Source organism: Balaenoptera acutorostrata, chromosome 8, assembly GCF_949987535.1.
Source record: "Balaenoptera acutorostrata chromosome 8, mBalAcu1.1, whole genome shotgun sequence".
NCBI lineage: Eukaryota > Metazoa > Chordata > Mammalia > Artiodactyla > Balaenopteridae > Balaenoptera > Balaenoptera acutorostrata.
Genome location: NC_080071.1, coordinates 111,070,413 through 111,096,156, shown reverse-complemented (window position 1 = coordinate 111,096,156; position 25,744 = coordinate 111,070,413). Strand labels below are relative to the sequence as shown.

The following is a 25,744-nucleotide window of genomic DNA, read 5'->3' as shown; positions in this document are numbered from 1 at the left end:
TAGCTACCGTTTATTGAGTGTTTATTGTACAAGGGGCATCATGCTAAGGATGTATAAATGCCATCTTTAATTCTTACAGAGACCAAGTGAGGTAAATATCACTGTCCTCAGTTTAACACAAGGAAACTATGACTAAAATATGGCATGTATATTAACTCCAAGATCATGGGCAGGACAAAATTAGTGTTTGAACTCAAAGGTTTTTTCAATTTATTTTTCAGATCAAAAAGCTCTGCTCTTTCTATTACACAATACTCTACTTACATATCCCATTGCATGATAATTATTATTGGAAGATTATCAAAAATGCTGTCCAGAATCAATAGGGACTTCTCTAAAACCAAATTCGTATAACCTTTCGTTCTTCCCACTTAACATTAAGTTTGTGATAATCTCTAGAATTTAACATTTTCCACCTGTACCGTGTTAATGCTTTGGTGTAAAATAAAGATTATAAAGAATGAATTGTGGGACTGGGTTTGACATATATACACTACTATGTATAAAATAGGTAACTAATAAGAACCTACTGTATAGCACAGGGAATTCTACTCAATGCTCTGTGGTGACTTAAATGGGAAGGAAATCCAAAAAAGAGGGGTTATATGCATACGTATAGCTGATTCACTTTGCTGTACAGCAGAAACTAATGCAACATTGTAAAGCAACTATACTCCAATAAAAAATTAATTTAAAAAAATCATGAGTAAGTTCCTAGATAGTCCATATGAAAGATCAAATTCTCAATCCACACTATTTCATAAAATTCCAAATTCTAATCAGAGGGTTCACTTTATGGGAAGTCTTTACTCGCTTCACTTACTATGTGGATTCATACACTTTTGAGTAGATCAGATTGTTAGAAGTAAGTTTGTTTTGTTTCCCAAGAGTGAAGACACACATATTCCAAAATGTCTATAACATTATTTGATTATCCACTTGTTCATACCAAATACATACCCATTTCACTGTCAGTTTTTTACAAAGATAACACATTTGCTAGATGTAAATGGACAAGAGAGATAGCTAGTACTTGTCTCAATGAGTCATTACTGCTTTGCCATGTAAGGAGGGTCAAACTTTAAATTTTAAGTGTCTGACTTTTCTCATTCTTGTTCATTTTGCTCATTTAAGTGAATATAAAATGTACTCACACTGTAATACCCAGGAAATGATTAAGAAGAGAAAAGACAGTGGCATTTAATCTTGGTAATCGAAGGGGAGAAGGTGGTCATTGCTTTTTATATTATTCTTGAACAGATTAGAGCTTGTTCTTTCACAATCTATAGATAATGCCTCTTAATGTCAGTATTAATTTCTTAGTACTGTTTAAAACTGTACACACTCAAAGTTGATGTATTAAGAAAATGTCACAGGGAAAAAAATTCTAAATTTACAAAAATGTGTATGTAATGTGTAAGACAGAATAATCTCTTGACTATTCTTTTAAATTGATAGATTTATGTACACATACTAGCATAAAAATATATAAAGTCACTTCTATGACTTACATATTTATACCATTTTAGCTCTTTTCCTCTCTTAATACAAGGCTCAGATATTAATGGTTTCCTACGAATGACATGAATGATGTGATATGGTTTCATATGAATAATGTCAATTGATTACCTATTTGAAACATACAAGTATATTCTATATTTAAAGATATGCTTCTGAGTGCTTTTCATAAGAAATGCTTCCTAATTTATTCTGGTTTTTTGGGGTTTTTTTTGTTTTTGGTTTGGATGGTCACATATTAAGTCATAAATGTAAGGGTATGACTATATTAGATCATTCTTTTCTTCTCTTTTAATTATTTATTTTTTTCTGAAACCTATGATAGAAGAAAACATTAACTATGTTACTAATTTGACATGTCTTTGAAAGGTTAAACTAAGGATACTAAACATGGTGTTTTCTCCTTTGGGAATCCAACAAAGCCCCAAGTTGAAGGAGTGCATCAGTGACATTATGTTACTTATTCATAGTTAGCACTATAGTTATTATTATTTCTGTTTAACTGACACAATAATGTAAGCTAAGATTAAAATTACCTGTGTTTATATAGCCACATTTTTCAGTTGATAAATTGACATTTGGAATCCAGCTAAAGGATTCTAGTTAGGAAAAATGTATTGTATAACCACCATGTATTATTGAAGGTGAATGATGCCCTGTCTATGATAAAATGAAGGTTCAAAGTTTGTATATAATTAGTATCCATCCCTATATTATAAATCCATTGCAATCCATGATATACATCCTATGTATTGTATGCCTCAATGTTACACTCACAACATTCTCATGCTGAATTGTATTCTACTTTAGAAAATGAAGGGAGTTCTCTGGGGGTCTAGTGGTTAGAACTTGGCACTTTCACTGCCTTGGCACCGGGGTTCAACCCATGGTTGGGGCACTAAGATCCCACAAGCCGTGCAGCACACACACCCACACAAAATGGAAAATGAAGAAATATGAGATTGTTGTGAAGATTGCCATCAGCTTCTTATTTTAATATACACATACTTAGGTCTATTTCTTTTGGAATATACCCATATTCCTTAAGCCAGCATGTAGAATATTTTCCATTATAATATCTAAAGCAGATCTTTTGCATAAAAGATTTACATAACAATTATATTCACATAAAGAATGAGGTAGAGTCTCCTGTTCTCTATCTGTTTATACAATGTGCTAAACTGTCTTTTGACTGTGAGTGATTTAGGTGTAAGTTTCTCAAAGGCCAGGGGGTGGATGAAGTGGTTTCTAGCTCAGTGATTACACAGCCATCCCCAGCAACTGAAAATAAAGATCAACAAACCCCTTTCTCTTTCGACCTCCTCAACCACTCTGTTAGAAATTATCCCAAATGGAAACTGGCCAACAAATAAGAATTCATGTAGTAAGACTTCGACGGTAGGGATGACTAGGAGATTGGAACTTCCATTTTATTGCACAGTTTCTATCTACAAGACATCCCTGAGGCCCTTTTCTGTTGGTTCTCTTCTGATAATTTTATGTGCTGTCTAAGATGTTTATCCCGAGGTTAATTTTGTGTGGATAATACTAACAGTCCATTTTGGGGTTTTGTAGTTGGCTCATTAATATCCATGCTGTTTAACATTTCAACCTGTGTTCCGTCCGATAAGCTCTTCATTCTTTGGCTTCCTATATCAATATAAATAACTTGATTTAAAGAACTGAGTTCTGTTTTTTTTCATTGCTCTAATGATAGTTTTATGCAGTTTTTATATCATGCTAAGGAACAATCTCTAGCTTCTATTCAAGAGAAATCAAAGAGCAAAATAGAATTGAATTTCCTTCCAGAAAAGGAAGAATGCCTTTAGCAGACAGAAATTGACCCTGATATGTGGAAGACTATTCTACTAAAAATCGAAGGAGGAAAAGAAAAGAAGTGAGAAGAGCAGTAGGGTAAATATGAAAAAAGATGCAGTTTTATTAACACAAAATACCCTCCCAAATTTGAGATCAAATTTTGATCAAGAAAAAACATTAAATTTATTGTCTGAGCAGCTTCTTGAATATAAAGAAAACGTATTGAAAAAAAGTAACGCCTCAAAAAAAAAAAGACCTAATATCTATGTCATAAGTTCTATAAATCAGAAAGATATACGAGGGTAACATTCTCTTGTTTTAGTGGTTCCAGAAGAAGTATATATGTGTGGAAGCAAAAGAAAGAATTTACACATACAGAGACACACAAATTACACTCAGATGCATAATCACATGTGACTATGTGTAGAAAGAAATCAATTACACAGAAAAAAACAGAAATACATACATATTCATTCATTCTAAGTTAACTGAAAGACCCACCCACTGTGAAAAGTAGAACGCTTTTACTGCAACTGAATTTTTCGTCCTTTGGACTGAGCCAAATAAGAAAAACTTGATTTTTATAATATAAAAGCTCAGGATTTATCACTGCAGAGTTGCCTAGGGATGGCCAGGTTTGGGAGCTCAGCTTCCTTGAGAGGAATGGAAGATGAGATAGTCAAGTCCCATAGCATTGACCAGAACATTGGGTTAATAATATTTAACAAACTACAAACTGGACACTTTGCTAAGCAATTTATATATATATTATTTTATTTAATATTTACCATAACTCTACTAGGTAGACACTATTATTATCATCTTCCACACCAAAGCAAACTTAGGCACTTGTCTAAAGCCACTGGGCCTGGGCTCAACTCATTTTGGTTTTCCCAACATATCATCTGAACCCTTTTCATGATAACACTCTCACATCACTATTAGGTTCAGGTCATTAATATAGGCAATATTTTCTAAAAAGTTTAACATGGGAAAGATCTATGAATGTAAGTATATGAACACAGGTGATGGAGAATAACACAACTTGAGAATTTGTTTGATAAGCCTAATTTTCTATGTATTATCAGGTAGACCACGGGGTCTGGTTAGAGGCATAAATAAACTTGTCCATATCAAATGCTTCCCTAGTTGTAACTCCATGGAAATTAATTCACCCAAAAATTGTATGTAAACAAATCAGGGATCAGAAATTTGCAGGTTATATTATATTATAATATTCCTAATGGAAGAAGATGGGGATGTGAACAAGAAACTGTTCTCTGACAGAAAAAAAAGAATGTTATTTCTTATATGATGTAGTATATATATGAGAAAACTCATTCCACCAATCTGCGTGTAGGACAATCCTTCCATGAGAGGGAAGTCTATGGATAATAAAATGAGAAATAGAAGGAATTGGCCAAGAAGCCCTTGACTGATGTATGTATCTGCATGTATTGATATATATTGCTTGAAACAGGATAAATGTCATTAGCTTTTAGATGTACTTATGTTATAACTAAGTCATCGCTGACTATAAATTTTTATAAATTTCAGATTAAGACAAGACAAATATTGTTTCACTCTACTCATGTCAAACTCATGTTCTATTGTGAAATGAGTTCTCTCCTAAAGAACAAAATCAAAAGCGCTGACAATTTATTTTCCTTAAGAATGTACTGTGATGCAACTCTCTGCAGCATCAGTTTCTTTTCCCTTATCTGGCCTTTCATTCTGTCACCCTTCTTTTCACACTCTTTTTTAGTTTACTGTATCTAAAATAAAATTGCAGCACAGCTCTCCCTGAGTCTAGCTCTTATCTAGCACTTATGCAGCTGAAGTTGATCTATTCTAAGCCTAAAAAGAGCAAAGAACCAAGATGACAGCAAGCAATTGTCTCTGTCCCCTCCTTCCACAACCCAATAGACACAGGTACCCAGCTGTAGTATAGCAGTTTTGAAATTCTGCCGTGTAGGAGAAAAAAACATTCTGCCATTCAATAGATCACTCATGGAAAGTTCTCTCACTGGTAAATATTTTCCTTCTGTTTATCTAGCCAAAGGTTTTGTGGTAAGGAAAAGGCTTTTAAAAATGTACTCTACGTGATCTTAACTATTTACAACACATTATTCTATAATGAAAACAATAAATGAAGATAAAAAGAGCATATAATTGCCAGGGTAACTCAGCATATTGGTAACAAAGTCAAAACCTATCTCTTCTGAACGTAAATCCAGCTCTTTTCATGAATTTAAATAGCATTTTGTGAACCTGACCAAACATGTACTCTGAACAAATCTCTTCCCTTTAGTTCAGTTTTTGACATAGATGATGTTTTGTTATGTCATAAAGAAGTGGCTTGTTTTGTCATTTTAAAGGTCTATTGAATTTTGTGTGTTTTGCTCAGCCTTTTTTCTTTATTTCATTATTTGCTTATATCGTGTTCTCTTCATCCACACAGAGACATTGAGTGTTCAAGGTATTAAAACAGATGTGAACTCTGCCCTCAAAGACCTTAACTTCTAAGAAAAGTTTAGTCTTAATTTGATTTTGCTGCCTGTGTTAGGAAGTGGACACATTTCATATTGCTGTGGCCTTTTCACTGCTTAAAACACATGGAATTGTTCTTTTCATACAACTTTCAACAAAATTGTGTGTCCCTATTCTCAACCTTGAAACACTGTTCTTTATATGTCCCCAGGGATTTCTGAGACAGAGAGAGTAAGGCAAAACCATGTCAAAAAAAGGATGAGGCAGACACTCAGAGAAAAACAAAGAGGAGGGAAATGAATGGCAGCTCACCAATTCTGCATGGCCAATACATACATGAGTTGTGATACCCATTTATTATATGATGGATGATTTGGTTTACAGTACATTCCTTGTGGTCATCCCTACAGCCATATATCTTTTCCTACTTCATCAAATAAGTAATATTTTCCTGCCTTTATTTGTTGAAAAAATCTAGTAATTTCTGGTGAACACTTTTTGAAAAATCTCCCCGTTGCTTCTGCAAGTCTCTGGCTTGTTCCTTATACAGGCAATGCTTACCATCATAATCCATGTTCTTTTATAATTGATATTGAAATAGATATGGCTGTATTCTGCACCAAAAAAGAAAGAACACACCCAACTAGACGAGAAATGTGTTAAAATTATTGGCTGATAATAGATTATAACATTTTGTGTTCTGACATTGAAAGCAGGTGAAGCAGAGCAAATGAATGAAATTGTATTTTTTTCCTGGGTATTGCAAGCATGAGTAAGGAATTGAGTTTGCTTTGAAAAATCTACAATCACTTATTAATCATAAGTTTGAAAAATATGCCTGATTTTAAACTATATATATTTTTTCCTTTTCTTTTTTTTTATTGAAGTATAATTGATTTACAATATTGTGTTAGTTTCAGGTATATGGCATAGCGACTCAAGTTTTTTGCCGATTATGTATCATTATAAGTTATTGTAAGATATTGGGTATAATTCTCTGTGCTATACAGTAATTCCAGGTTGCTCATCTACTTTATGTATGGTAGTTTCTATCTGTTAATCCCATACTTCTAATTTGTCCCTCCCTCTCTCTCCCCTTTAGTAATCATAAGTTTGTTTTCTATGTCTGTGGAGTCTATTTCTATTTCATATATAGATTTATTTGTATTTTGTTTTAGATTCCAAATATAAGTGATATCACATAGGGTTTTTCTTTGTCTGACTTATTTCGCTAAGCATAATATTTTATGGCTGAGTAATACTGCATCATATATACAAACCACACTTTCTTAAGCCAATCAACTGCTGATGGGCACTTGGGTGGCTTCCATGCCTTGGCTATTGTAAATAGTGCTGTTATGAAAATTGGGGTGCGTGTATCTTTTGGAATTATGGTTTTCTTTGGATATATGCCCAGGAGTGGGATTGCTGGATGATATGGTAGTTCTATTTTTAGTTTTTTAAGGAACCTGTATACTATTTTCCATAGTGGCTACACCAATTTACATTCCCACCAACAGTGTACAAGGGTTCTCTTTTCTTCACACCCTCTTCAGCATTTATTATTTGTAGATTTTTTGATGATGGCCATTCTGATTGGTGTGTGGTGACACCTCATTGTGGTTTTGATTTGAATTTCTCTAATAATTAGTGACATTGAGCATCTTTTCATGTGGCCTGTTAGCCATCTGTATGTCTTCTTTGGAAAAATGTCTAGTTAGGTCTTTTGCCCATTTTTTGATTGGGTTGTTTTGTTTTGGTTTTTTTTTGATGTTGAGTTGTATGAGCTGTTTGTATATTTTGGATATTAACCCCTTGTCGGTCGCATTGTCTGCAAATATTTTCTCTCATTCAGTAGGTTGTCTTTTTATTTTGTTAAAGGTTTCCTTTGCTGTGGAGAAGCTTTTAAGCTTGATTAAGTCCCATTTGCTTATTTTTGCTTTTATTTCTTTTGCCTTGAGAGACTGATCTAAGAAAATATTGGTATGATTTATGTCAAAGCGTGTTTCACTTATGTTCTCTTCCAGGAGTTTTATGGTGTCATGTCTTACATTTAGATCTTTAAACAATTTCAGGTTTATTTTTGTATATGGTATGAGGGAATATTCTAATTTCATTGTTTTACATGTAGCTGTCCAGCTTTCCCAACACCACATGTCAAAAAGACTGTCCTTTCTCAACTGTATATTCTTGCCTACTTTGTTGAAGATTAATTGACTATAGGTCCATGGGTTTATTTTTAGGCTCTCTTGCCTTAGTAACCAACAACACTCTGATAATTGCTCCAAAGGATCTGTTGATTGCACTTTTTAATTTTCTTATGAACCTTTGGTATCTTTGACCATCTAGAAAATGGAAGTCCCCTTGATATAACAGCTCCTACTACATGGTATAATATCTTGATCCATAGATATCGTGCAATTTAATTTCTGCACAACTGGTCAAAATCTTTTATATAGTTTATATAGTTTTATATAGTTTTCCATTTTGAACTATAAGGAAATATGCTCGGTATAAGTAAAAGTGACTTCAAACAAAAGAGTAATACTAACAGTTTCTATTGTTCAGTAAATCTAACAATAATCTTATATTGCTTTTCAAATACATTATGCCATTTAATGCTTACAAAACACTTTGAGGAAAACAAGACAGTGTTTTACCATTATTAAAGATAAGGAAACTGAGTCTTAGTGTTTTAGTATCTTCCCTATCTATGTTCAGAGTGAAATTGGGACTTAAACTGTCATATTTTTACTCAGCTTAAATGTTGAAGTTAATCCTTGTATCTTGTCCTCTGTGGACCATATTCTGTTTTCTAATATTTGCAATATATCCCTAAGCTTCAAAATACAGGATTTATTAAGCTTTTTAAGGTCCTTCCATTTTAAACTTCACCTGAGTCTACTTTCCCTGAAACTGTCTAGTTCAACAAGCATTCTCTATGTTCTCCATGCACCAGAAAGTGTGCCACGCATGGTGATTCATGCTATTTCTCAAATGGTACACAAGTTACATCAGTATCATCTGGGAATGTGGAAAAAATAGCAATTTCAGACTTCATTCTGAACTAGGCAATTGGAATTCTAGGCAAAAGCACATGGAAATGTGTAGTAACAATTCCTAATAATCTGATCAAGAGGTAAATGTGCAAAAACTAAAATAAATTAAAAATTAAATTTAAAAAAAGAGATAAAGATGGCAAACACAAAGGACAAAACAGTTCTAGATTTGGAATCACAGGATCACCATTAAATGTGTGATTTAGGAAGGAATGGAGTAGGTCATTATTAAAAACCTTCCGTGGCACAATTTCTTTATTTACAATGTAGGAATAATAATACATGCAATAAGCCATGCAACAGACAACTTCCTCCCCAGAAAGGTTAAATAACTTTTGGTGGTGTATAGTAAATAAGATAAAGGATCTTAAGTGCTTAGATCATAGAAGGCCTTTGTATCAGTTTATTAGGGCTGACATAGCAAAATAACACAGACTAGGTATTTTAAACAACAGAAATTTATTTTCTCACAGTTCCAGAGGCTCAACATCCAAGAGCTAGATGTCAGCAGGCTTTATTTCTTCTGAGACCTCTCCTTGGCTTGCAGATCGTTGCCCTCTTGCTGCCTCTTCCCATGTTCTTTTCTCTGTGCATGCACACCCCTAGGGTCTCTCTGTTGTCCTGATTTCCTCTTGCAAGGACACAGGTTGGATTGGATTAAGGTTCACTCTAATAGCCTCATTTCAACTTAATCACTACTGTAAAGGCATTATCTCCAAATACAGTCAGATTCTGAGATAGTGGACGTTGGAGATTCAACGTATGGATTTTGAGAGACACAATTCGTTCCATAACAGCATTCAATAAATTTTAGTTGTCTGACATTTTTCCCTATTCCCTACCTCCTCCTTTACCCAACTCATTGGTCCCACACAACCTCTGTATCTGCTCAGTTCTATTTGCTGCCCAGAAGTTATTTCCTTTACCAAATCTGATAACCTAAAAGCTTGTTAATGATAATTAGTTTGTGTATTGGTATATTTTAGTGCTTCAAAGCAACACATCTGCATAAACTTGAAGGCAAGTTTGGTGTCTTCACAGGAGAGTGAGTAGTGTGAAGATTTCTAGTATGCAGCCCAACTAGAAATGGAGATCTTTTCAGAGAGTTAGATGATTTGATACTCTTAAAATCTATCACATGGACCACTGTGTTTTTGAACTGTACCTGGGTTTGGACCTAGATAATCTGTGTGATTTTATGAGAGTCTGCTTTTTTACCTGTTCTATACTCTGGAAAATAAATTATAAATACCATTGCAGTGTGACATTTTAAAATTGTATCACCTTTTCCCTCTGGAAAGAATGTTCATGATTTATAATTTGTGTTTCCATCTTTACTTTTAGCTTTCAAATTTTTCAAACATATGCGTGTCTGCTTCCTTTTCTTGCTGTCAACTTTAGTGATAAAAAAGAATTTTTCCTTACTGTTTGCTTAAATTCTTCTCAGTGGGAATTACATCACAAAAAACAATTCAGGAAATATTAATGCAGTATTTCTTTTTGAATCTGATGTGCTTTAGGATCGTACATTTCTTGTTAGATTATTATTATTAAGCTTCCATGACTGATTCCTCTCTCTGTCAGACCCTTTAGCCCTTGTATACCATCTGCAAAACATTTCTGAAACACACTGTCTGTAAGAAATCCAATAAAGTAGGGCCTGTATGTCAACTTGATGATCATTCTTTAGAAATGCCTATGGAAAGTGTGTGCTTTTTTCTTTATTTTTCTCTTTTTAAAATGGGTTAAATAATTTCTCATGAACAGTTTTAAATTCTGTTTCATATTTTAATTTCATTCAAAGAGCTTTTCATTTGAAAATTTACAAAGGAAAATGGCGTTTATATTTTCAGGTTTAATATCAACAATTAAGAGAAATTTTAATAGCCAACCTGGGTCTTTTCCATAATTTTTAACCAATAAGTGGGAACACTAAAATTTTGACCACATTGTCAGTTGTTCTTGTTTTGGTCAAATGTGTTGGTATTTGCAGGGATGAAGAACCAGGAGGCCAGCTAGTTACAGATAAGTTCCATTTTGACTGGGATTCAGTACTTGTTGACACGGGTAACGTCATCACAGCACGTTTTGATGGCAGAGGAAGTGGATTCCAGGGCCTGAAAATTTTGCAGGAGATTCATCGAAGGTTAGGCTCAGTGGAAATAAAGGACCAAATAGCAGCAGTGAAGTAAGTGAATGTACATTTTCTTATCGTTTTTCCTGTAATGAGAAACTAGGTATGTGATATATAATACTTAGCTTTGGTAAATGCTAAGAGATTTATATTTTAATGATTAAACAATTTGCTAAGTTAATCATAAAGACTATTGTATTTTTTCAAGTATCTTTCACTCTCAGTGACATAATAAAAGAATTATCATACTTCCCCCTCTGGAATTAGAATCAACTTTGGACTTATGAAAATGGGAGAGACCTTAATTAAACTACTATATTATTTATTTACAATAATCCACAATGTCTATTATTGTCCCAGTTAATTACAGTTCTTGAACTTTCACAGATACCTTTCCCACACTGGCATGAAAAAGTGACCTGAGAAAACTAGTAGGTTCTTTAAAACAGTATACAGACATTAGCTAAGATATTGTTAAAATACAGATGTTGATTCAGTAGGCTGGTAATGGGCCCAAGACTCTGCATTTGTAACAAGTTAACAGGTGTTATACCCAAGCTACTGCACCACCACTCTGAGTAGCAAGATTTTGGTATACAGGACCCTTCTACATGAATAGAGCTGCAACCACTTAAGCAGTCTCATTTGACCTCTGTTTTATTCTGTTTTGTTTTGTTTCTTGTTGTTAAGAATGAATTTCTGTGGTTCATTTAACTCAAGAAGATATAGCTATAATTTTTTCCTTTTTCATTTCAGATTTTTACTGAAACAGCCATACATTGACTCCAAAAGATTAAGCATTTTTGGAAAGGTAAATAGTAGAAATATGTGTGTGTACATTATGTGTTTGTGTATGTACTTACATAACTACTTTCCTCATTTTACTATAATTTCTCTGTATTATCCTTTAAAATATAATATTGTAATTAATATTATATACATTCAGTTATTTATTAATTCAGCAACTCTTTACTGAGTATCTTTAATTGATGCATGGTGTTAGAAATAGAGCAACAATAGGACAAAAAAAAAGGAATTGTTTTCATGAAGATTATCTTCTAAAGAGGAGAAAGAGAAAGTAAATGGATAAATGAAAAACACAGTTTCATCTGGTATTAAATCTTATAAGGAAAACAAACCAAGAAAATCTTGATGGATAAAAGATAACTACAGGAAGGGCCAATGTTATTAAATTGAGTGGTCAAGTAAGGTCCCTCTGATTTAAGTGATATTTAGGCTGATACCTAAATAACAAGAGGGAGTCAGTCATAGTCAACTTGCTATTGAGGGAGCAAGTTCTCCAAAGAAGGAACAAGCACCACAGCCTTGGGGAAGACAACATGGCTTAGAAACTAAAAGGTGACCAGTATGCATAATTATGTCTTCTGTGCTTACTGCATGATATTTACTTCCTTTTAAAATTTTTTTATTAAAGTATAGTTGATTTACAATGTGGTGTTAGTTTCTGGTGTACAGCAAAGTGATTCAGTTATTCATATGTATGTATGTATATATGTGTATTCTTTTTCATATTCTTTTCCATTGTGGTTATTTAGAAGATATTGAGTATCGTTCCCTGAGGATATTTACTTCTTATAGCAATAATTTTTATGTCAAGTTCAATATCATCTTCACAGTAAGAAATTAGACCCCATATAGATATTTACTGAGCACCTAGTTTATACATATCACTGGGCTAGACATTATAAAGATACTAAGATGACAGGAAAGAGATTTTGTACTATTTTAGTTTAGAGACAAAGCAAATTCTTGGCCTTCATTGATTTAAACAAAATATGTTCTACTATTCATAATGAACCCAAAGACTCATGACAGCAAGTAACTGGTAGTTTTACTGGCGCATAAACTTTAGTGGTGTACACTGAGAAGTAAGTCCGTGAAAATCTACTTAACACATAGTAAAATATAAAACAACATGCATCACTACCATTCTCCCCCCACTTCAATCTGCAGTGCACCATGTTTTTTGCTATATTTAATTCTTGGTGTCAGTAATATTTAAGAGTTCAATAAAAATATTTTGTGAATAATGCTCCTCCCACATAAGTACAAACATAAATAAAGCCCATCACTAGCAGTAAAGATATTAGTGAAAAAATGAAAATATCTAAGAAAGTGATCATTCCAAAGAAATGAAAACGCTATAGATGCATCAGCAAGTGCATATAGTAAAGTCTTATCAGACGCTGCAGCATGGATGAAACTTGAAGACATGTGCTTGGTGAAGTGAGCCAGTTACAGAGGGACAAATACTGTTTTATTCAACTTACATAAAATATCTAGAGTAGTCAAGTTCATGGTGGTTGCCAAGGCTGGAGGGAGGAAAAAGGAAAGTTGTTTTTTAATGGGTGTAGCATTTCAGATTAATGTGAATACACTTGACACGACTGAGCACTTAAAAGTGGTTAAGATGGTAAATTTTACATTATGTGTTTCTTACCACAGCAAAAGATGCATATAGTAGAGAACATTTTACTCTTTAGTGGTCCTAATATACGTAATAATTTACAAAGGACTTAGACCTTATGTATTTCAGGGCTCTACTTGTATACACATTAATAAGTATAAAAGACCAAATGAGCTATACAAACATTTATGAATATGGAAATTTAACAAAGATTCGGAAAGTTGTAAAATGCCTTATGAAGACAGTGAAACATGAACAGGATGTTGAAAATCATTCAGCAAGTAGAGAGCAAGGAGAAGAGTTTCGTGTAAATGCACAATGTCAGTGAGGAGAGCCTGTTTGGAGAACATGAAATAAAGTAATTGACTAAAATTAAGGCTCGCATAAGGAGGTGATAGTTGACAGCACTGAGAGGAAGCCTGGGCACAGATCTTAGTGAGTCCTCCATATAAACTAGAAAATTTAGATGTTCGTCTAGAAACATGGGGAAATAAAACCGGAGCCTTCAGATTTAGAATTTCAAAAATCTTATGTTTATCATTGTATTAGGGGCTGTAGCATTGTATTAGGGGACTGCTGAGTCTCAGGCAATTTACTCTGGCAATCTAAATATAGGATAGACTGACACAGGATATAAACAAACAAAAACATAACTAGATTTATTTTAAATGGAAAAATATTCCATTTCGATTTTTAAAAAAATATGCATATCTGTGACTGAGTTATAATTCAGAAGGTGGCTTTCTTAGCATATAAAGGAATGTTGTTAGCTTTAAGACTTAGTAGGTCTTGTGATTTTTTTTTAATGTACTTGTTTTATTTCAGTATCAAATTACGTTATGATAAACTCACAAAATTTGCTGAGGAATTATGTTCTTTTTTTTATTGTCAGGAAAATCTTGCTTAGAATTGGAGTTAGATTGTAAAGTATCTGGGGCTATTGCTTTCTTTATTAGAAAAAATTTAATTAATGTTTAAATGTATTTAATCAATACAGGATTATTACAATTTTTCCATTTCTTCTGGAGTCAGTTTTGGTACTTTTTGTTTTTCTTCCAGTTTTATTGAGATAAAATTGACATACAGCACTGTATAAGTTTAAGGTGTACAGCATAATGATTTGACTTACATACATCATGAAATGATTATCACAATAAGTTTAGTGAACAGCCATTATCTCATATAGATATAACATTAAAGAAATAGAAAAAAAATTGTTTTCCTTGTGATGAGGACTCACGATTTACTCTTTTAACAATGTTCATATATAACATAGAGCAGTATTAATTATATTTATTATGTTGTACATTACACCCCTAGTACTTATTTATCCTATAACTAGAAGTTTCTACCTTTTGACTGCCTTCATCCACTTCCCCCACTCCCCACCTCTACAGCACTACATTAGTTCCTGCTACACAGCATAGTGATTTGATATTTCTATACATTTCAAAATGATCACCAAGCTAAGTCAGGTTACGATATGTCACCATACAAAGATATTGTGTAATTACTGACTATATTCCCCACACTGTACATTTTATACCTGTGACACATTTATTTTGTAACTGGATGTTTGTATCTCTTAATTTGTGTTTTGTACTTTTAAAAGGATTCTTTCCATTTCATATATTGTTCAAGAGCATTCTCAAAGTGTAACATATCCTCTTATTACATGTTTAATCCTTTTACTAGTGGTGGCAGTGTCCCATTTGGACTCCTGGGTGGGCTTATTAGTGCCCCTTTGCTCTTGCTGAAGCACCTTTTCTGCTCTGGGCTGCCTGCACTCACTCTTGCACTTGCTCTTGTCCCCCCTGTCTTCTCCCTTTCATCTCTCCCTCTTTTTCCATGAACCATATTTTGGGCTTAATTTTTCTTCTATTTATCTTTGTTTTCTATTTCACTAACTTCTACTCCTCGTGGTATTACGTTTTCTTCTATTTTTTATCCCATATTGTTTTTAAATTACTATGTTGAATGTCTAGCTTATTAGTTTTTAGCATTCTTCCTTTCAAATATAAGCCCTTGAGTTATGAAGTCCCTTTGCAATACTCCCTTAGGTACGTCCCACTGGTACTAATGTAGTACTTTTAAAATTTAATGTAAGTATTTCTCAATTTCCAGGGTAAGTATGCCCTCTGAATTGTTTTTATTATTTTTATTCCAATATTTTTATAGGAGTTTTGGTAACTTTCTATAATTGGCTTTGATTATAACTGAATTGTAATCATAGAATTGACTAGAATAACAGAAATCCTTTGAAACCTCAGTTTCAAACCTTGATTCATGACTTAGGAATGATTTATAAAGCTTTCACCTCTGCTTAAAAGATTTAGTGTTACATATATGCCCGTTTAATCAAACTTGCCCATCATGATGTTCAAATCGTAAACTTACTTTATGATTTATTTTGTCTCTAATTTCCAAGAAAGCTGTATTAAAATGTCACATTATAATGGTGAATTATTCAGTTTCTCCTTAGTAGGTTAATTTAGTCTTCATATTTTAAGACTATTTTTATTCATTCCCTCCAAGTTCAGATTATTATATCTTCTCAGAGAACTGAATCTTTTATTGTTTTTCACCAATCCAGTTTATTTCTATTAATTTTTTGCTTTATGGATTTTTAAAAAATATTAAAATTACAACACCAGCATTCTTTTGACTAGTACACATTGTTTTTGCTTTTCTATCTTATCATTTTCAAACTTCATCCTCACAATTTAGGTATTTGAAGATTGCATTTATTTATATAAATTGTAATTACCGATACATTTAAATGTTATAATTTTCATTATTTCTGCCTGCTATCTTATTTGTTCTGGTTTTTTTCCTTTCTTCCATTCATCTTGATTAAGTTGTTTTTTTCTTTTTTCTCTTGTTTTCCTTTTTCTAAATATATTTTTTGTTTTGTTGTCTGCTTTTGCAAGGAATTGCCAAACATTTTCCAAAGTAGTTATATCATTTTATTTTACCAACTGCTGTATATGAGAGTTCCAGGTGCTCTACATCCTTACCAACAGAGTATCATAAGTCTTTTTCATTTAAAAGTTCTGATGATTAATAATATTGATCATTTTTTCATGTGTTTATTGACATATATATATATATTTTTAACACAACTGATTTATTAACCCTTTATGTTGTGCAACAGACACTTTTGTTTTAAGGTTTACTAAATCAGAGGGAGAGTATTATAGTCACAAACCTGTCCCTCCCTTTTTTCGACTTTTAAATTGAGATACAATTGACATACTAAAAATCATCATTATACAATAATATTGTATCTAGAAATGAGGTAGTAGAAGTTCTTTCATCTTGTTCTTTTTCAGAGTTCTTTTATCTCATCTAGGTATTGTATTTCTTTATAAATTTTAGAATCATCTTTTGTAATCTTACAAAATAGACCATGGGGATTTTCATGGGAACTGTATTGAATCTGTAGATAACCTAGGGAGGACTGACATCTAAGAAATATTGACACTTTCATATTTTTTAAGATGTTTTTCTTTGGTGTTTTATATTTTCTCCAATATGTGTATAGTTATGAATATTTTTTTATTAATCATATTTGGGTTTTGATGGGTTCTCTGAATCTGTGCTTTGTCTTCCATCAGTTCCATCAAAATTGGAATTTTACATATGGAATTCTTTAAAGCTTATGTTGCATTTGTATTTTTGTATTTGTTTTTGTTTTTCTTTTAATTACACTTATATGGTAAATTTGGTCTGCAAACACCAGTGTGGACTTATGGCTCAAATTTTTAGTTAAGGTTAATTTTGTTTTCATTGATTCAGTACAAGTTCATGATAAGAATTAAAAACAAAATCATTTTCATCAATCCTTTTGTGCAGCATAATTATCTCTTGTCATCTTTAGACAACCCTTTAGGGGTCTAGCTTTGTGCAGTCTCCCTTTAGATCAGGGGTCCTGAACCCCTGGGCCATGGACAGGTACCAGTCCGTGGCCTGTTAGGAACTGGGCTGTACAGCAGGAAGTGAGTGGTGGACGAGTGAGTGAAGCTTCATCTGTATTTACAGCTGCTCCCCATCGGTCACATTGCCGCCTGAGCTCCGCCTCCTGTCAGATCAGCAGTGACATTAGATTCTCATAGGAGCATGAACCCTACTGTGAACTGTGCATGCGAGGGATCTAGGTTGCTTGCTCCTTATGAGAATCTAATGCCTGATGATCTGAGGTGGAGCTGAGGCGGTGATGCTAGTGCTGGGGAGTGGCTGCAAATACAGATTATCATCAGCAGAGAGGTTTGACTGCACAGAGACCATAATAAATCAACTGCTTGCAGACTCATATCAAAACCCTATCAGTGAGTGGCAAGTGAAAGCAAGCTCAGGGCTCCCACTGATTCTGCAATATGGTGAGTTGTATAATTATTTCGTTATATAATTACAATGTAATAATAATAGAAATAAAGTGCACGATAAATGTAATGCACTTGAATCATCCCAAAACCGTCCTCCCCACAACCCCTGGTCTCTGGAAAAATTGTCTTCCATGAAACCAGTCCCTGGTGCCAAAAAGGTTGGAGACCACTGCTTTAGACCTATTGTATGGAATCTATGCATTTTGTCTACCTCATGCACTGAGTCATCAGAGCAGAAGGTTAAAATCACTTGCATTTGCAAAACAAACAAAGAAACAAACAAAATTGGCTTTATGCTTGTTTACCTCTCAGTTTTCCAGTTTTCAGTTAATATCTGGCCTCTGTGGATTCATAACCTTTGTGCCAGTTCAATGTTGTATTCAGAATTATTTTTAGTTGTTAGTTAGTTAGTCGATTGAGATACCAGTTTCACCAAATACTAGAAATGGAATTGCCACACTTATGTTTTTACCGTCAAAGAGGCTAGAGCAGTGTTCCCTTCTAAGATTACAGGCTGAGTTAGAATTTAGTGTGAAAAGTGTTATGCTTCATTTGAGATATTCCCTCTGAAAAAAGAAAGATGAATGGCAACAGTAGGGCCAGGAATTTACCATCTTTAATCAACTTATTTCCTTTACATTTATCACTATGATTGAATTTCTAGGTCTTGCTTTTTCTCCCTTTGGTCTAAAATTCATCCTGTTTTTCATGGTCTATATATCTATATCTATATCTATATCTATATCTATATCTATATCTATATCTGTATCTGTATCTATATCTACATCTACCTAGCTAGATAACTGATTTCATCCATTATAATTGACTTTGTCAGCAGAAATTAAATTTACTTCGAAGTTTTGAGGTACATTGCACTGTTGGTCTCCATAAAGCTAAAATAGTGAACTCCAAGAAACTGGTTGATATTTTTTATTTTGTGTGTGATTCATTCCAGTTTAATCTTTCAGAATTTGGAAAGCAATTCTAATCTATTCTTTCTAACCATGTAAGCTGATTAAGGAATATAGAATTTTTAGTATTTCTAAGAATGTGTTTTGTGTCAAATAATATATATTTTTAGACAATATCCCTACCTATTTTCTATTTATGGAAATATTAAGCCTATAAACGGCAGGAAAGCATTGATTAAATAAATGCATTCTCTTCTAAAACTATCACTAGTTTTAGATACTAAAGAAACTACTAGAAATGGATATCAGAGAAAAACTTCAGCCAGCATAGAAGATAATATTTGGCTTTTTATATCCAATTTCATTTCAATATTTCACATGTATTTTATGGGTAAACAAAATTATACTAAAAAGTTGTAACTATTACCTAAAATGGATCTTAAGGATATTCCAATAGTTATTTATTGTTCCAAATGAGTTTTCTTCAATATAGTTAAGCTGAAATTCTTATTGGTTATAAGTATTCCTTCCACCTTTCTACTTCAGTATTTTTGTTCATGCCTTTTAATTTATTTCTAATAACAGCCTCAAGCCTGCACATTGCTTTTATAATTCTATCTCTTATTAAGCCTCATTCAGAGGTCCTTTTCTCCATAAATTATTCACTAAATCTCTCCCACTTGAAATCATCATTCCCTCCTGTGTACTCAAAGAATACTTTGTCAGTAGCTTCTCATATTCATTATACCATCATGCAATGTATTATATTTATTTGTATTCTTATTCATTTCTTATGTTAGACTATAAGCCTTTTCAGGGTATTTATGTTTTATTTGATTTTTTGTTGCAAAGGCATTTGAACTGAACTCATGTCATGCTCTTTCCTTCATCTGGAATTCTCTCTTTCCCACCAGATAGCCAAACCTTATCATTTTGGAAGGGGGTACACTGAGTTTCTTGGCTTTCTAGCTTTAGTGTTTTCATCAAATTTGGAAAATGTTCAGTTATTACTTCAATTTTTTTTTTTTTTGCTGCCCCCTTTCTCCAGGGATTGCAAATAGGTGTGTAATTAGGCCAGTTGAATTTGTCCCTAAACGCACCAAAACTATATTAATTTTTTAAAAATATATTTCTCTCTGTGTTTCATTTTTGGGTATATTGTGCTGCTGTGCCTTAACTATACTCTTCTGGCAGGAAGCTGTAGCAATCCCAGGGTTGACTTGTTCTTTGTCTTTCAGTGATCACTGTTCTTTGTTGCCCAATGTCCAATGTCTTAATTATTTCTATTTCATATATTTTGCCCATATTTTTAGTTGTTTCACATGGAAGGATAAATCTCAATTCTGTTATTCCATTGTTATGGAATTAGAAATGCCTACATGAAATTAATTTTTATGTTTATTAATCATTTTACAATGTTATTTTTGAATTGTCAATTTATATACATATATACACTTAATTATATTGGTCTCATATATGTGAATATATGTATTTGTTTTCTTACTGCAATTTTGAGATTTTGATGCATTAAAGATAGCAATCTTTTCACATCTGTTTGAAATATTTCTTCAACGTGTTGATTGACTTTCAGTTTTGTTTACGATAATTCAAAACACTGAAGTGTTAAAGCGTTTTTCTTATCTTTTGGCAAAACCTTTCAAATCCTTTCTCTGGTGATTTCTTCCAATGATTTTATTTTTTAGAGATCTCATTCCTATCAAAATAAGTATTTATTAGATTTTCTCTCTGGTGATTTCTTCCAGTGATTTTATTTTTTAAAGGTCTCGTTCCTATCAAAATAAGTATTTATTAGATTTTCTCTTTATGTATCTGTTTGAGTGGGGCAGAGAGAGGTACATAACACTTGCATGCTGAGGATTTATATATTTGGTTTCAAAGAGCTAGTCAGTTTCACCAGCTCCATTGATTGACTAAATCGTCCTTAACACTTTGATTATGATGCCACCTAAACAATAAGTTTTCAGATATTCTTGGATTTATTTCTGGTGTAACCTGCCTATCTGTTCTTAGACTAATCTCATAGTCTTTTAATTATAATATTATGCTTAATAATCATACATTTTAATATTTTAAAATATTTTCCACTCTTTGCTCTTTTCTTTCATAATACCTTTCGCTTACCTCTCCTATTTTCTCCACTTTTATAAATTCTCCAAAAATATTCAGCTATAATTTTTTAACTAAAATTTTATTAAAACAATCTTTATATTTATTTGAGAAGAATTAAAATGTTCAAAAGATGTAGCTTTGATCTGAATCACATAGTATATCTCTTATTTAATTCTTATTTTATATTTCTCAGTAGAATTTTATAGTTTTCTTTATGTATGTCAAATATCTTCCCTGCTATATTTATTTCTAGGTATTGCTTATTAGTAGTGCATTTTTAATTTTTAAGTAGTATGTTTTTGTCTGTATTATTTTCTAACTTGTCTGTTGGATAAATGGAAAGCTTATACTATTAGCATATTTAGCTAATATGCTAATAGTATAATAACTGGCCATCTGTTACTCAATAATCATTCATATGACTTCATTAAAGACTTTGAACCATTTTAGTTTGAATAATTATCCTTAGGACCTAATCTAATTTCATATAATATAATGTAATAATATTAATGTTCACTGTACCAAGTAATTATATCTAAGTGTTAAAGGTAAGAAAACTGCTGAAAGAAATTTTTTCTGACATATTTTTTAAAAATTGATGACACAAATTAAAAGTAGGTAGCAAAATTTAAAACATTATAAACATCATACCGAGAACAGATATTGCTATGATTGCCAGGCCAGTATTGATGGGAATAAAATTAATTCATTTAAAAAACATTTACTGAGTGTATACTATGTGCCTTGCACTTTTCAAGTGCTGGACCTACAGAAGTCACCGAAACAAACCAAAAAAAAAAAAAAACAAAACCCTCTTTTATATAATTGTTAATGCAGTGAGGAGAGATAAATGAAAAACAAATAAATGAAAAATAATTAGTAAAGTATATAAAATGTCAGATAATGATATTACAATTCAGAAAAATGAAACAAAGAGGCAGAGAGGGGATCAAGAATAAAGATGAGATAGCAATTTTCAATCATTAGAGAGGAACAGTTTCACTAGGAGATCATGATTGGTCTAAAACAGGGAAATTTGAGGAGACGAGAGACATGGATATCTGGAGAAGGTAAAACAACTTTAAAAGTGCAATGAATATGGAAGCTTATTAAAACTTAACCTATGGGGATAATTACTCATTATTTATAGTCTTAAGAGTCTCAACTGGGATAGCCTCATCCACCAGAGGGCAGACAGCAGAAGCAAGAACTACAATCCTGCAGCCTGTGGAACGAAAACCACATTCACAGAAACAGACAAAATGAAAAGGCAGAGGACTATGTACCAGATGAAGGAACAAGATAAAACCCCAGAAAAACAAATATATGAAGTGGAGATAGGCAACCTTCCAGAAAAAGAATTCAGAAGAATGATAGTGAAGTTGATCCAGGACCTCAGAAAAAGAATGGAGGCAAAGATCGAGAAGATGCAAGAAATGTTTAACAAACACCTAGAAGAATTAAAGAACAAACAAATAGAGATGAATAATACAATAACTGAAATGAAAAATACACTAGAAGGAATCAATAGCAGAAAAACTGAGGCAGAAGAAAGGATAAGTAACCTGGAAGACAGAATGGTGGAATTCACTGCCACAGAACAGAATAAAGAAAAAAGAATGAAAAGAAAGGAATAAAGCCTCAGAGACCTCTGGGGCCACATTAAACACACCAACATTCGCATTTTAGGGGTCCCAGAAGGAGAAGAGAGAGAGAGAAAGGACCTGAGAAAATATTTGAAGAGATTATGGTTGAAAACTTCCCTAACATGGGAAAGGAAATAGCCACCCAAGTCCAGGAAGTTCAGAGAGTCTCAGAGCAGGATAAACCCAAGGAGAAACAGGCTGCGACACATAGTATTCAAACTGACAAAAATTAAAGGCAAAGAAAAATTATTAAAAGCAACAAGGGAAAAATGACAAATAACATACAAGGGAACTCTGATAAGGTTAACAGCTGATTTCTCAGCAGAAACTCAACATGCCAGAAGGCAGGGGCATGATATATTTACAGTGATGAAAGGGAAGAACCTACAACCAAGATTACTCTACCCAGCAAGGATTCGATGGAGAAATTAAAACCTTTACAGATAAGCAAAAGCTAAGAGAAAACACCACCACCAAACCAGCTCTACAACAAATGCTAAAGGAACTTCTCTAAGTGGGAAACACAAGAGAAAAAAAGGACCTAAAAAAACAAACCCAAAACAATTAAGAAAATTATAATAGGAACATACATATCGATAATCACCTTATATGTGAATGGATTAAATGCTCCAACCAGACACAGGCTCACTGAATGGATACAAAAACAAGACCCATATATATGCTGCCTACAAGAGACCCACTTCAGACCTAGGGACACATAAAGACTGAAAGTGAGGGGATAGAAAAAGATATTCCATGCAAATGGAAATCAAAAGAAAGCTGGAATAGCAATACTCATATCAGATAAAATAGACGTTAAAATAAAGAATGTTACAAGAGACAAGGAAGGACACTACATAATGATCAAGGGATCAATCCAAGAAGAAGATATAACAATTATAAATATATACGCACCCAAAATAGGAGCACCTCAATTCATAAGGCAACTGCTAACAGCTCTAAAAGAGGAAATCGACAGTAACACAGTAATAGTGGGGGACTTTAACACCTCACTTACACCAATGGACAGATCATCCAGACAGAAAATTAATAAGGAAACACAAGCTTTAAATGACACAATAGACCAGATATATTTAATTGATATAGGACGTTCCATCCGAAAACAGCAGATTACACTTTCTTCTCAAGTGAACATTCTCCAAGATAGATCACATCTTGGGTCACAAATCAAGCCTTGGTAAATTTAAGAAAATTGAAATCATATCAAACATCTTTTCTGACCACAATGCTATGAGATTAGAAAACAATTACAGGAAAAAAACATAGAAAAACGCAAACAGATGGAGGCTAAACAGTACGTTACTAAATAACCAAGAGATCACTGAAGAAATCAGAGGAAATAAAAAAATACCTAGAGACAAATGACAATAAAAACACGGTGATCCAAAACCTATTGGATACAGAAAAAGCAGTTCTAAGAGGGAAGTTTATAGCAATACAAACCTACCTCAAGAAACAAGAAAAATCTCAAATAAGCAATCTAACGTTACACCTAAAGGAACTAGAGAAAGAAGAACAAACAAAACCCAAAGTTAGTAGAAGGAAATAAATCATAAAGATCAGAGCAGAAATAAATGAAATAGAAACAAAGAAAACAATAGCAAAGATCAATAAAACTAAAAGCTGGTTCTTTGAGAAGATAAACAAAGCTTCTAAACCTTTAGCCAGACTCATCAAGAAAAAGAGGGAGAGGACTCAAATCAATAAAATTAGAAATGAAAAAGGAGAACTTACAATGGACACTGCAGAAATACAAAGCATCACAAGAGGCTACTACAAGCAACTCTATGCCAATAAAATGGACAACCTGGAGGAAATGGACAAATGTTTAGAAAGGTATAACCTTCCAAGACTGAACCAGGAAGAAATAGAGAACATGAACAGACCAATCACAAGTAATGAAATTGAAACTGTGATTAAAAATCTTCCGACAAACAAAAGTCCAGAACCAGATGGTTTCACAGGTGAATTCTATCAAACATTTAGAGAAGAGCTAACACCCATCCTTCTCAAACTCTTCCAAAAAATTGCAGAGGAAGGAACACTCCCAAACTCATTCTATGAGGCCACCATCACCCTGATACCAAAACCAGACAAAGATACTACAAAAAAAGAAAATTACAGACCAATGTCACTGATGAATATAGATGCAAAAATCCTCAACAAAATACTAGCAAACAGAACCCAACAACACATTAAAAGGATCATACACCATGATCAAGTGGGACTTATCCCAGGTTTGCAAGGATTCTTCAATATACTCAAATCATCAGTGTGATACACCATATTAACAAATTGAAGAATAGAAATCATATGATCATCTCAGTAAATGCAGGAAAAGCTTTTGACAAAATTCAACACTGCTTTATGATAAAAACTCTCCAGAAAGTGGGCATAGAGGGAACCTAACTCAATATAATAAAGGCCATATATGACAAACCCACAGCAAACATCATTCTCAGTGGTGAAAAACTGAAAGCATTTCCTCTAAGATCAGGAAGAAGACAAGGATGTCCACTCTCACCACTGTTATTCAACATAGTTTTGGAAGTCCTAGCCATGGCAATCAGAGAAGAAAAAGAAATAAAAGGAATACAAATTGGAAATGAAGAAATAAAACTGTCACTGTTTGCAGATGACATGATACTATACATAGATTATCCTAAAGATGCCACCAGAAAACTACTAGAGCTAATCAATGAATTTGGTAAAGTTGCAGGATACAAAATTAATGCACAGAAATCTCTTGCATTACTATACACTGACAATGGAAGATCAGAAAGAGAAATTAATGCAACAATAAATTTTGTTATTCATAACATATTTACAGTATTTTTACTTCAAATTAATTCACTGTGTATTACAACTGATGTGGTTCAGAAAGAATCATAGAAGTCAAAGGCTGTAGGAGAAACTTTTTTTTTCAGTTCTGTCAGTATATCTTTTCGACTGCAATCATGAACTCTTGAAAACTATCTCAGAAAGTCACTTAATTATCTCAAAACCTGGGGCCCATGAAAACGTAAGTCCTTAGTAAAATGGTATTACAGATTTCACCCCCTGTTTTTATAGTCCTTCTATCTATTGGATTCAGTTTCGTACACCACAGGTAAAATTTATTTTTTTAAAGAAATAAAATTATCTATATTTTAGGTCCATGGAATAAACTTTTAAAAATCTAGATAAATTTGTTAAAATTTTATA

At 33.0% G+C, this 25,744-nt stretch overlaps 1 protein-coding gene across 2 annotated transcripts in view; it reads left to right on the top strand.

Annotated features, from left to right (window-relative positions):
- Window positions 1–25,744, top strand: part of DPP10 (dipeptidyl peptidase like 10) — a 690,622-nt gene that overhangs the window by 653,193 nt on the left and 11,685 nt on the right. For both annotated transcript variants that reach the window (XM_057551306.1, XM_057551305.1), the window contains 2 exons: window positions 10,879–11,073; window positions 11,776–11,830. In XM_057551306.1, coding sequence (XP_057407289.1) covers window positions 10,879–11,073; window positions 11,776–11,830 — 250 coding nt within the window. The remainder of the gene's footprint in view (window positions 1–10,878; window positions 11,074–11,775; window positions 11,831–25,744) is intronic.